Source organism: Mugil cephalus, chromosome 22 (assembly GCF_022458985.1).
Source record: "Mugil cephalus isolate CIBA_MC_2020 chromosome 22, CIBA_Mcephalus_1.1, whole genome shotgun sequence".
NCBI classification, from domain to species: Eukaryota; Metazoa; Chordata; class Actinopteri; order Mugiliformes; family Mugilidae; genus Mugil; species Mugil cephalus.
Window position 1 is genome coordinate 15,520,980 of NC_061791.1, and position 13,459 is coordinate 15,534,438.

The 13,459-nt window shown below is 43.4% G+C and overlaps 1 protein-coding gene across 2 annotated transcripts in view; it reads right to left on the bottom strand.

Annotated features, from left to right (window-relative positions):
* ano2b (anoctamin 2b) overlaps nucleotides 1–13,459 on the bottom strand; it is a 67,702-nt gene that overhangs the window by 38,486 nt on the left and 15,757 nt on the right. For both annotated transcript variants that reach the window (XM_047575803.1, XM_047575804.1), the window contains exons 5-14: nucleotides 8,821–8,919; nucleotides 8,466–8,614; nucleotides 7,330–7,384; nucleotides 7,184–7,235; nucleotides 4,402–4,457; nucleotides 4,023–4,070; nucleotides 3,159–3,223; nucleotides 1,804–1,938; nucleotides 1,164–1,324; nucleotides 453–535 (exon numbers count right to left, since the gene is read on the bottom strand). In XM_047575803.1, coding sequence (XP_047431759.1) covers nucleotides 453–535; nucleotides 1,164–1,324; nucleotides 1,804–1,938; nucleotides 3,159–3,223; nucleotides 4,023–4,070; nucleotides 4,402–4,457; nucleotides 7,184–7,235; nucleotides 7,330–7,384; nucleotides 8,466–8,614; nucleotides 8,821–8,919 — 903 coding nt within the window. The remainder of the gene's footprint in view (nucleotides 1–452; nucleotides 536–1,163; nucleotides 1,325–1,803; nucleotides 1,939–3,158; nucleotides 3,224–4,022; nucleotides 4,071–4,401; nucleotides 4,458–7,183; nucleotides 7,236–7,329; nucleotides 7,385–8,465; nucleotides 8,615–8,820; nucleotides 8,920–13,459) is intronic.

The following is a 13,459-nucleotide window of genomic DNA, read 5'->3' on the forward strand; positions in this document are numbered from 1 at the left end:
GAGACAGACAATCACAAATGCTGGGGAACCAAGACATGCTATCAACCATTAAGAACTAAAATTTGCACATGATTATATTGCACATACCCCTCTGCCACTATTACACTAGATCCCACAGTATTATACATTTCCCATTGTCACTGTTGCACATGACGACATCTCTTTTAATCACTAATGCACATATCCATACCTTATTACACATAGTTACACTATAAATGTCCCTTTAACACTATTGCCCCTATCCCATTATCACTGTTGCACATTATGCTATAACACTATTACACCTGACTGTATTGACATTGCACATCTCTCTTAATCACTATTGGACATATCCCTTCCTTCTACTATGTTGTGCTACCAATATTCACCAGAGCTGTACACAACAAGTCCAAAGTGTGTCTCTTTTGGCATGACTGACACGAACATGTAGGTTCTGAGTGTTCAGTACGTACTTCGTCCTCCTCAATGCCCGTCAGATCCCAGCTGAAGCTCAAACTGATCTGACGACGCTTCCAGTGCTCCAGGAACAGCACGGCTGCACGATCACACAAACACAAAGAAAGCTGAACAACCTAGGATAGTTTTCACACGCAAAAACACGCATTACACATGACATTATTGTTAGTGATCTGATTGCCGAATGCAATTAAAGAATTGGGCCACATTTATTTACTTCCCGTACTCGTTGTAATATATCTGTGATAAATCATTTTCAATATGTTTACCATTTCATTTTACACAGAGTCCTTATTCAAAATCAAACAAATGCACAACATATGTCAAATCAGTGAGTTGTAAAGCCTTTCTCTTATCTACAGAGCTCCACCCTAGGAGCTAGCAGCTAGCTTGCTAGCTAGCAGCTAACATTTCTATTGTGCACCAAGATAATTTAGAAAATAACAATTAACAGACAAACCTTTTTTTATAAATATATTATAACTTATAATATAACATAAATTACTTCTATATACGTATGCACTACCAGTGTACTAAGTTTTATTTATTTTTCTATATGAGTTAACCTTTAACTACGCTGTTTTAGCCTATTGTTGTCAGCACGACTTGAGGTGAAGGAGGTCACGAGACACATTCAGCCCACCTGCTCCCTTCTTTACTCTCTCTCACACACACATGTAAGCACTAACGCACACACGTAACCTCACCCCACAGAGACATGAAGATGGCGAAGAAGACGGTGGCGGGGTTATCGAAGAGGTGCGAAGCTCTGGCGGTGCCGCAGGCGGTGCTGAGATGCCAGTAGTCACAGGCCCCGTCACACAGTGGACACATGGTGAAATTGAGACGCTCGTCACACATCTCCAGGCTGAGGGGAGAGGAAATCAAGACTCAAGTCTCACAGAGTCACCCTTGGCAAAAAGGCCAAGAGTTTCTTGTGTCTGTTACATTTCCACTGTAAGAAATGAATGGAGGTTTTAACGCATAACTGCAGCACAAGCTTTTCTACTTCGACCTTCTTCATACTACCCTGAATACGTAGGCTGAATTATCAACCTTTTGCTTCGTGACACACATACGCAGTGCCAGCCGTACCTTCTGTGTACCTCCCACACAACCCTGACTAAAGCCAGATACAGCAGGTATCTGGGCAATCCCTGTCTAGTGTGTGAGCGTGTGTATGGGCATGTGTGCATGCATTAACGTTGTGGTGGGAAGGAAACCTTAATTTTCTGCACTCTGGTAATGTTGTCATTATCCGTTCTACATTATGTTTTTTTTGGAGCATATTTAAACTGAAATACCAAATGATTTTCTTCCGCTAATGGAAATTTCTGGTGCTTGTACCTGGGTATGTTGGTATCCACCGTCGCCACACCGTAGCCAAACACAATGATTCCCACTATGGAGGCTGGTACGAGTAGCTGAGTGTAAACACCGAGCCACGCGAAGTACAGGCCGATCTTCTCCCCAAAGTATTTCCTGTGGGTTGGAGGTCAAGCATTAAGAGTGGAAAGAGAGTGGAGTTTACAGAGCAAGACTGTGGAGAATTATGCAGCACACAACTCAGGGGTGACAACCCTAAAGTGGTGTTTGATCCTCCAGAACAATCCTTGAACCACCCTCCTAATATTGGGTAGATCTCCTTGTGTAACTCCTTGTGCTGTTCTTCATGTTGTTCCTAAACTATTTTTGTGTGTGTCAGGAGTCTGGTCTGGTCTAGGTGGGTAGTACATTTCTAAGTAACATCCACATGAATCTCAGGTCCAGATGTTTCCCAGCAGAACGCTGAACTGTCACAAGATGGTCAGTGTTACTGACTTCTCCTGTCAGTGGTCATAATGTCATTTTATGTGGCATTCTACGCATTTTAAACTCACACGACATTTCAAGGCCTTAAATTGCATGATGGCCAGGGCTGTGGCTTTGGAGAGGGGAGGAGGTTGATTTTGTCCTAAAAAGACTACAACCTTGGAGGACTACAATCTTTTCGATTTGGTCAAATACCTATCACGAGCCCAGGCCCTGAGCCCTGTGTGCGAAAGCGTTCAGTTTAGTTTAGAAGCTTCCTGTAAGTATGAACATTCTGTGCCTGGTTTCTGCCTCTTAAGTTGCTGTCCAGCGTCTTCTGCGGACTCCCGCTGAGACAACACCTGTGGAGGATCCTGATCGGCAGTTTATTTAAGTCGAAGGCAGAACGTCGTATTACCTCGCTGTACTGTACTTAGACTGTGAATTCATCCGCAAAGGAGATCCACTTATACCTTCTCTGAGTCTGCACCTATATTCTTCAAACTAACCCAAGGGCAACCTGACTTTGGACTTAAAGTTATTTTTCTACTTTATCCTTATCAGTTGTACATATCCATAACAGTGTGGATTCAACCTACATGTCTCATAAAATGCTGGACCTGTAAGAATTCTCAATCATGACCAATATGATAACTGTGGCTAATAAACTCCAAAGTCATTTAAGATTTGGACATTCATAGTTGGACAGAGAAGCAATGTTGGTGACTGTAGATGATTTTAAAAAAAATCAGCTGAGCAACACAAGTCTCCCAGCAAACTACACAAACCGCGATGCACTGCAGCCACTGTGGCATGGCATTGTGATGAGAATAAGATGAGACACAAACGAACACGAAGGCCTGAAAGACGTGCCACTGATTTCCCCCGCGCTGGCGCTGCGCTCACATTACCTGACGAGATCAATGGGCTGGTACTTGTAAAAGGCTGAGTATCTGGCCCACTCTTCATGCAGAACCTGACAACGGAGACACAGAGAGAGAGACAGAGCCAGTGTGGGTGTATGTTGTAAGTTGAAGATGATTCTCACAGGCAGATCTGATCTGGAGGCAGGAACGTTCTGATTGGCCGAATCAAACCTCGGTGGATAAAGCCATCGAGCTGCCGTGCAAGTAACGCAATCCTGAAGCCAAGTGAAACACAGTAAGAGGGGAGGGAGATAATATTATGGAAGTCAGGTGCTAGAAAACATTATGCATCGCAGCAAAGCACCTGGTTTGTGTGGCTAGTTCATGACTGTGTGAAATGTGAGGATAAAGAGGCACCTTTTCCATTTATATTTTTAAAACACATTTCTGCTTTATTTTCACCGTGCTAACCTCCTCTCCGAATTTAGAGTTGTTGTTTTTTTTCTTTTTTTTTCCCACCCTCTGATAAATGTTTACCGAACTTAAACTCCAATCTGTGACAGTGTCGGACAGATGGGAAGCTGAAGAAGTCTGACAAAAAGGAGATAGTGACACAGGCGAGAGCACCGTTGTTAGGAAAAGTGTTGGTGGAGGTTTAAAGGTCCTGCACGGAGGACTTTAAGCTGGGAGACATTTCTGCCTTAATGGCCACTCAGCATCTTTTAATGTCACTTTATGAAGTAGTAGAGCAGGGCATATGAACAAAAAGTGGGTGTCTGTGTTGGTGATCTTTTGTTTTTGTTCATGGCAGATGGAGAGGAGAAGGAGGAGGAGGAGGAGGAGGAGGAGAGAGAAATAGTGGAGATGAAGAGACAGGGAGGGAGATAAATGAGAGGGGAGTAGGCGTACCTGTCTGTCGTTCCTCTCCTCAAGGTGCCCGATGACCTTATAGTCACCCTGAGGAGAGAGAACAGAAGCTCACAACCATGAACACACTCGCACATATAAACTGTACAGATAGATTTCCTCCAATATCCCAACCCTGTCCAGTAATTGTTCTTTGTTTGCGACCTAATGTGCCCGAAAAGTGGCTCTAGATTAAGACAAATGCTCAACAACCCTCAGTAGCGCCTGTTCCACACAACACGTCTGACGAAGTAATGGGATGCACCAAAACACTAACTGGCTGACTATGACACAGGTTCCAAGAGAGTTTCCGTTCGCTGAAAATTGAATTACAGGGTAGCACATTAAAGCCAAGTGGCATCTCACGGGGCGTCAGACTTACATCGTGCAGAGGGAAGGCGGCGTCATACACGCCTTTAGCTATCAATGTGCTGATGCCTGGATAAAAGAGAGAGAAGAGTGCACATAAGACAATCTGACATGTTATAAATTCATCAACACATTCACTCTTATATGCACAGCTATGGATTGAGTTTAGACCAAATGCGTCATCTGCACTTCTGGTAGGATTTGTGACTGGATCCCTGAAAGTTAAATTCTTCCTAACAAAGTTCAGACCACCTGGATCCACCTGAGTAAAATGAAATGCAAGCCACTGTAAAACAGCACTTTTGTCCATTTGTCCTACACTGATTGGTCCACACAGCTGTGAACTGGCTTCTAGATTGTTGTGTGAGAAACCAGTTCCCTTACGTGTCAAAGTATGTCTGGGAAGGTTCTCAGTCATCCAGGTCATGATAATCCAAAAGGTATTTAAAGAAAGGCAACTGGACTAGTAGAATGTCTTGAAGACACTCATCTTCAGGCAGAAGCTACTCAGATGAGTGGTGAAACATCTTCAAGATATTTCTACTAGTCCAGTTGCCTTTCTTTGAACGCCTTTTGGAGTCGAAGTACGCTTACAGAAAAAAGAATCCATCTTGTATTAGTTGCTGCATTGGCAGTGGATTCGATCGGAGCCTGTACACTTTCAGAAATTGTGTTTGTCAGTGTCAGGCAGGTTGGGACTGGCTTAGTTGCCACCTTTCGTCTTTGGAAACTTTCATGTGTGAAGTGATGGGCTGCTCTGTTGATGTCAGGGCTGACACTGACACATCAGATGACCTGGCATACGCGACTGACTCTGTCATCAGGGTAATTAATCAGTGAAATATCAGTGCGTCAAAAGGGACTGGGATCTATGCAGTCATTAGTTGTGCTTTCCCTGAAGTGCACGCACACACGCAAATGCTCGCTCAATGGCTAGAAACAACCTAACTCCCAAAGGTACGTCCTTCAATCTCAGCCTGGCCCAGGAACACATGACCCAATTGCAGAGGAGATGGAACTGGGAGAGTCTAAGTGTGTCTGTGTGTGTGTGTGTGTGTGTGTGTGTGTTTGACAAAATGTATACACCAAGAATGAAGAGGAAAGAGGTTAAAGAGATGGAACTCTGCTTTCTCTCCCCTTCTTCCCCTGCAGCTCTGTCAGTACCCGCTGGCTGAGACCTTCTGCTGTGCTGGGGGAGCCAACTAGACATATGGTGGACACTGGAAGTGAAACGGGTGTAGGCCCAGTTCTATAAGGGACTGATGAGCGTCATAAGTCAACAGTAATAAGAGAGCTGTTAACTGTTATTTGCAGATGGTGAATGTCCTGCAGTTACTACATGAAATACCCAAAGAGGGTTATTACAGACAAGCCATATTGGACATCATGTTCAAGCACAGTGCATTCCTTTCACACAAATGGCGCTGCCTTCTCAGTAGACACAGTACTAATATGCTTACAAAAGAAATAAACAACTGACAGTGATGGTGAAGTAAGCGTGGACTTTTAATTACTCACTGTCCCTGTGGATGTCTGCGGTTTAAGGAAATGCTAACGAGCAAAGGCGGTTTTCTAGGAACATACTGAGGGGAATACATGGTTGCTACAAGGCAACCATTCCCAAACCGATCAAGTTTAAAAAAAAAGAAAAAGAAAAAGAAAAAAGCCCGGTGTCATCCAATTATCCATCTATTAACCCTGTGTGTGAAACCAGCTGAACCTTATTTCACCACCTCCCTGCAGGCAACACTTTCCAGTTTGCCTGCACTCTACTAAATGCTGTCCAGTTGTGTTTGAGCAGATTGAATGTAGCCTGCAGTGCTTCAGATGCTGCATGTGTTTTCAACCTATTTAACTTTTTAACCTTAACACCATACGTTATTGCAGACATGTCAGCTGGGCAACTGACGGGATTCTACAGTTTATTCTCAGTCACAGCGTGACTATGGGTTGTTGAACCTAATCCTGCATGGATACCATACCTTACATTCTTTGAGTGCACTGTGTATACAACTAAACAGTCAATTGAACCAATCAACGTAAAGCACCTAAGAGGAAATACAACAAGCTGCATTCTGAGTAGCTTTCAAAGCTAGCTAGCGCTCAGTGTCAGGTGGCTTAGCCTGTTAGTGGATATTCAGGTGGTCTTTGTAAGTAAAAATTTAGCATAAAAGGCGCTCTTAAGAGTGACAGTTTTCCCACATAAGCCTTTCCAAGAGCTGCCAGGAGGCTGATAAGTCTGCACCACTGCAGATTAGCTACAAATGCACCTCAAAGCCTAGCAAGATGTACTATGACATGATTTTGTGAGATGTATGCCCAAATTAAAAGCTCACATTTTTTGGCCAGAAGCAGGAGAAAAGTTCACATCAGTGTCAATTTTTTGACATAGTGCTCTTGTAAGCCGACAAAGGGTCATGAGGCCTAGTATTAAACCAGTACAAAATAACAGGTGACTGCCTAAGGTATTTAGCCAATATGCATAACAGTCTAGACATCACCTCACTGGAATCTATTATATATTCCACTTTTTGGTGGGTTACACTTGGCAAGCACTATCTGCTGCTTGCCAAGAGAAATTAATAAGGTCAACTGCTATTTTGCACACCGTTATTTTAGACTAGAACAACATAATGGAAAAATCATTGGCTTTGGTTAGACACACGAGGCTCCAGTAATCACATTACACCTAGACCACGTCCATCTAATGCAATTCATTTAATCAGTGGTAAAGGCCAAGGCTCGGCAGACCCCTCCTCAAGTGTCTTATCCAATGAACCGTTTGGGATCCTCACCTATGGTCTGACAGGTCCGTACACACGGAGTCCGTCTCAGGATCTCATACACCTGCGGAGGATTTGAGTTTGTTAGACTGGGAATCTAAACTAATCCGGGACAAAAACACCAATCATAAGGGAGATACGTGTAAAGGTACACCTACTATTCTTCCCCTCGTAGCGTTGTCGAAGAATGTGTCTTTAGATGTGATGTTGTATCTGAAAGAAGCACAACCAGGAAAGTGAAGACTGCAGAGTAGGCCATTGTGTCCAAGTATTCATGCTAAGACCTGAGTAAAACCATGTGCTAACACTTGTAGAGTTGTTACAGGATTTTATTTTCTCAAATAGTGTTGATTACTCAGTATATCGTACAATCTGACGTAAGGCTAGGGATACTTATGCCAAGGTTGTAGTGTACTTCTTTGGCTTACATACTCACGACTTTAATTAGAATAATTCACAATGAAATGTTGTTCGGACAAGGCTAACTCGAATTAGATCAAACTGCTCCCTGACAGATAGTGTATGCCTCCATGAAGAATTCGGATATTTTACATCACACTTTTACATTACACTAATCTCGGAGGGTACATTTTAGACTGGGGCAACCACGTTGTACCCGACCAAGTGATCAGATTTTGACAGGCATACCCTCAGAAGTCAAGAGTGTGCCTTCACACCTAGGTTGTTGTTCAGAAAGCACTTGCGCTTAATCCTCAAGTTGGTTTGTTTGGGCGGCTGCGAACACAGCAGTCGGTTCCGGAACAAATTAATGGTCAGAGCCCAATTAGAGAGGATGGTCTCTGCTTGATTGCAATTGCTTCCTGGAGCAGTTAGTTTGCATGTAAACACACATTACCCATAGGCAGATACAACTACCTTATCATACAATGAGACAGTTTATCTGATGGGTCTCTAGAAGATTGGGCTTGTTTTTCACTGATGCACACCCAACAGAGGTATTTGGCAGCCTATTCGTCATAAATACAGTTGTTTTCTAAATTTAGCCTAGACGCTTGATCAAACTTTTATACGTCACCGGTACATAAACCACAGAACAGCAATAAATGCCCATGCTGGTAATTCATTCTCTCCTGCAAACTCAAAACTGTTTGCAAGAACGTAGTGTTGAGAGCATGTCAGTACTTTGTGTCAATATCCCTGTGAACATGAGCCAAACCAAGCTCCATTTTAACAAAATCGTACCAATTGCTCCCTGGATTGGAACGAAATATAGTTATGAGAGCACGCTAAGAAATAGAAATAGAGAGACAGAATTTATGCTTGTATGACTCACAGGTGAAGCTTGTCCCTGGAGAAACAGTGCGAAAGAAATTTGGTACGTTCGTGGTCCTGGTGTACTTTGGGCTGAAAAGGCTGGTTCAGTTTCCTCCACATTGTGCTCATACTGGACCCGAAACCACTTTCCTCTTTGAGTTCGTAACTCTGGGGGACACAACGGCAGCACAGAATCAGGCTCCGTGGTACACAGGCGTACAGCTGCTGAAACGTCTCTTCTCTGTGCAGTTGTTAGTCGAAGTTACAACAGAGATATAACAGGAACACACCAAGAAACAACTTCTATACATGGATCCAGAAATGTGTGTGAGCACTGCTTGATAATATGGCATTAAAAACAGTGATGTTCTTACGGTCTTGGTGGGGACTTTAATCTTGAGAAACTCCGCCTCTCGACAAAGCACCGGCCAAGGTGCATGGAGCCGAGTGAAGCTGGGGCCGTGAGTCTTTAACTGAAAAACAAACAAAAGGTCACGTAATTACATGATAGGTCTGGAAAGTTCAGTAAATGAATAACACGACCGCCTCCGGATGTTTGAGAGCTGCGAATGCAGGTTGGATTCCTGTGCTTGGCACATCTGAGCCTAAGTTGTCTACCGACAAGATTCTTTTATACCCTCAACTTATTTTGTTTTGGGAATTATATTACCCCGTGGCTTGGCTGAAACAACCTGCTGCTTAAAAATGGCTCACCGGACCATCTGTCAGCTCTAGATTTGCAATCTAATACAGCAGACTTTGTTCACCTTAAACAATTGCTTCTCAGATGCTGCTTGCCTCCAGACCTTAGTTGGCCTCTGGAGGCGTGGCTCAATATTTCAAATCGAGCAACACTCCAGCCCTCTAGGTTATACTTGAAAACCGAGCGAGGTACAGCTAGTCCTTGCCGTCGTCCTGACATCCTGGAAAACTCTGGCTAGCCACTTTGGCCAGTAGCATTCCTCTGGTATTTATAAAAGATAAATGTGCTCCAAAAGCGAAGCCTGGAGCCGTTGCAGCCTGACACATTTTTTATTGTCATTATTAGACTTCACCAAGCAGATATATAACGTATTTACTGTATGTTAGATGAACTTGTGACTAATGAATCACGGTCTAGTGCCCACACTGTAATTATTACATTAATATTAAGGCGCATTAGCAAAATTTGATAATTGGTGCTTTCAAATAGCACGAAGAGATACGTGACTGAATTTGGATTATTAATGCACGGACCGACCTTCTGTGGGTGAACGTGGATTAAAAAGTGTGACATGTAAAATCATAACACGCTGAAGTGAAAACTCTGCTTCCTGTGCAGCAGACCTTTACGGAGGCGCCTTTGCAGCATGAGTGAGAGTGTGACCAGAAATGAAAGACAGCAGAACCTGGCAGGGGACGACAGCCAGGTAACCTTACCCTCCTCAGACCCCCATCAGCTTCTGTAAGAGGATGGGGGGGGGAGTGGGGTGAGAAGAGAAAGGTGGCATGGCAAACGTTGGAAACCTGAAACGATTCCCTTTCTCCTCTCTCGACTCCTACTCTCCTGAGATCTTTCACTCCCCCTCAGCACCCTCCCCGCCTCACATATATTACTGTACCTTCTGCCGCCCGCGAGACGCCGTTTCACTGACTGATTGACTGACTGGCTGAGTCACACACTGTCACTCTTACTCCTCTTATATTTCAATATCGTCCCCTCTCTCACTCACATCCACGCAGTCCTTTGTCCCACACAGAGATACAGCAATGTAAAACTACCTGGAGCTCAGCCTTCTACTCACAAAAAGAAGTCATTAAAATCTTCCATATATAATACATGTGAACTATAATGGGACACTAGAGAAGGCAGTTTGTACACAATGGAAAACAACTTCTAAAATCAACCTAATAAAGTCAGTGACAGCTGTAGCCTATCAATTAGACTGAACAGCTTTTTCATGCCGCTTTTTTGCTCATGGCCTAAAGGCAGCCAAGTTAATATTTAGGTGCATGCAAGCAGCACTTACCAAGAACTAACTTTACAATATGAATAAAACACTATTACTATTTATTATCTCCCCATGCTCTGGACAGCATGTAAATGCATTCAAAAAGGGGTCTGTGACCCCTAGGGGTCTGCAGAGGTACTGCAGGCGGGGGGGGGGTGCAAAATCTTTGGTTGATTAGACATTTATTATGTATGTATGTATTTATTATGTATTTTTTAAATTTCCCCCCACAAATTTTAATTTATTTAAATACACATCAACACGAATCCAAGTATTTTAGTAAAAGGATAAGGGATAGCTTAATATTGAATGCAAAATTATGATAATAGTATATATCTATAAATATTTTTAAAAAAGAGCACATACAGTAGGTAGGAGGTCCCTGCTTAATCTCTCCATCAGTTTGTGGGAGAATTTTTTTTGTTTGTTTGTTTTTAAATGAGTAAAAGCTCAAAAAACAAAATGAAAAAATGACAACAATTCAGAGATCTGGATCAAAATGTACACAATATACTCAGTTACATCAACATGATCCTCCAAAAAAGTACGTATACTGTACGTCCCTGTCCTAATCAACCACAATTCTTGAAATAATTACCCTCAGCAAAATCCTGATAACACCTGAATCTCCAGTGGTGTCGATGGAGCAAGTGTTAACTAGATTACGCAATTTCCCATGAGCCAGGTAGCTTGCTTTCATTTTTCCCCAACACTTAAGTGGATAAACATGCGGGGAGCAATCTGCCATCAACCAAAACATCTGGGCCATGGAACAGTCCATTTCTGACCCGGTGATTCTTTATGTACATATGTAACGTTCAACCCGATAGCTGAAAGATAGAGACACCGTTCTCTAACGTTACCGCAACCTGGGTCTGCTCCTTTGCTTTTTTCTACTTTCTTTCTACCACTGTTCCCTTGTTTTAATTGCTTAATCAACATCCATCATGTCTCTCATCCCCTTCCTCCCTCGCCCTCGCCCTCCCCTCCCTTCTTTTTCATCGCTCCATCAAAAAGGAAGATATAAATACCTTTTCAGCCCGGAGAAGGTTAATTAGTAGTGGGATTTCCAATTAGCTCTTTATCTCTGTAGGGGGGGTAACTAGGCCGCAGCCGGGGGCGAGGGTAGTGGTGGTGGCGGGGGGGCTATCGAGTGTGAGAGGGTGATCGGTTGGGCGATGGGACGGCTGGGTGGAGGAGTGTGCTGGCACGCAGAGAGAAATAAGGAGATCAGAGGGAGATGAGGGTGTGAGTGAGGGGAATAGAGAAAAACTGCGTATATGGTGCTATTAGCAGAGATCATTGAACTGGGGTTCAGGCTGTAGGAGGTCGAAACTAGAGGATCTACTAAAAGATCTGCGGGCGGTCAGATGTAGCTAATTAACATATCCCACAACCACACATACCTGATTATTTTGGTTGTCTAGCTGTGTTTCAGACAGCCAATCAGCAGGATCCATGATAATTACTTGCTCACAGACTGGGTTCAGTTTCAATCATCGAGAGCAGCAACCAGTTTCTAATGAAGAACATAACATTTCCTTCCCGACATGATGAAAGGAAACGCCAATGCATCTCTGTCAGAATTATGTACTCATGCAACAAGCCTAACCCCCTGTCTCCATTCTACTGCAAGGGTTTTCTTTCGTATATTCAAATTTGTTTGCACCACACGGGGAATGCTCCAGTGGCAAAACAAATAGACATTTTATGAAATGTGATGCTATTTTCTTCCACTAAAAATGAAAATAAAAATCAGCCCTTGTGCCAACAGGCTGGTGACCCAACACTCAACACTGTGCCTGAACATATCGTGCGTAGACGAAGGGTGGACTGAAACGGCAGGAATTGTAGCATAAGCTTGTTAGCGCAGCTCAATGTCTGCACAGGATGCATTCAGGCGCATCAGTGAATTGGAATCACCAGCATTTTGTCGCGTTGTACATTCAAATGTTGTATAAAACAGAGGATAATTAGCTTGTAGCTTGAAAGCATGTATGTCTTGTATGTTTATGTATGACTCTTGTGGACCCTGAAAACACCTGTTCCATCAGACAAGACTAAAAAGCCCAGTGCATTCTGGGTAGAGTTCTTTCTTTTTGGAAAATAGTAGGGAAAAAAGTGTTTAGATATTTCCCAAATCAAATTTCCCATATCCTCCTTTGGTATTTTGGAATTCACCTGAAGGATCTCAAGTTGTTGACTTCTTGAGAGAACTGTTGTTGTTGTTGTTGTCATAGTGTGGAAGCCAGCCCACAGCTCTCCCGCCCACTAAATTTTGATGGGGCAATTTTCTTTTGGAATCGCTCCAGTGGGAATTCATTATGTCAGATTAAGTTCTTCCATGGCCGACTGGGACCTTCCTGCGTGGAGTTTGCATGTTCTCCCTGGGTCTTTGCGGGTTCTCTCTCGGGGTACATCCTCCCACCGTCCAGAGACGCGCTCGTGATTCTAAACTGGTTGTAGGTGTGAGCGTGAACGGCTGTCTCCCTGCGTTAGCCCTGCGACCTCTCCAGGGGACGGTCCGGCCCTCGCACGATGACAGCTGGGATATTGAATTGTTGCAAGATGGTCAGTGTTGTTCTCTTCACCTGTCAGTGGCTGTAATGTTATGTCTGACTGGTGTACGCCCACTAATGAAATCAAAATGGGGTGATACCAGACTCGCGTCCTGATGAGAACTCAGTCTGGTTACGTGACACAACCGTGTTGTTGTTTAAAGGCTGGATGAATGAATGTGAGGGCTGAAACACACACACAACATGAACTTGATAGGATTCTACTAAGTAAAAGGCCTCCTCCTGCTAATTTTACATTTTATAATTAGTATTATATTGTATGTTTTTAGGGATTGTTGGGGTTTTCCCAAAACTGTGGCAGGCGTAGTAAAGAGCCCTCCTTGCCTGTTAAGACACCTTCTGGGACAGAGTCACTCTCTACCAAAGGAAAGTCTTATCAGTCTTGATATGCAGTCTTATAACGTGTAATCCTGCTCATTCTGCCTCTAAACCCCAACAGGTTG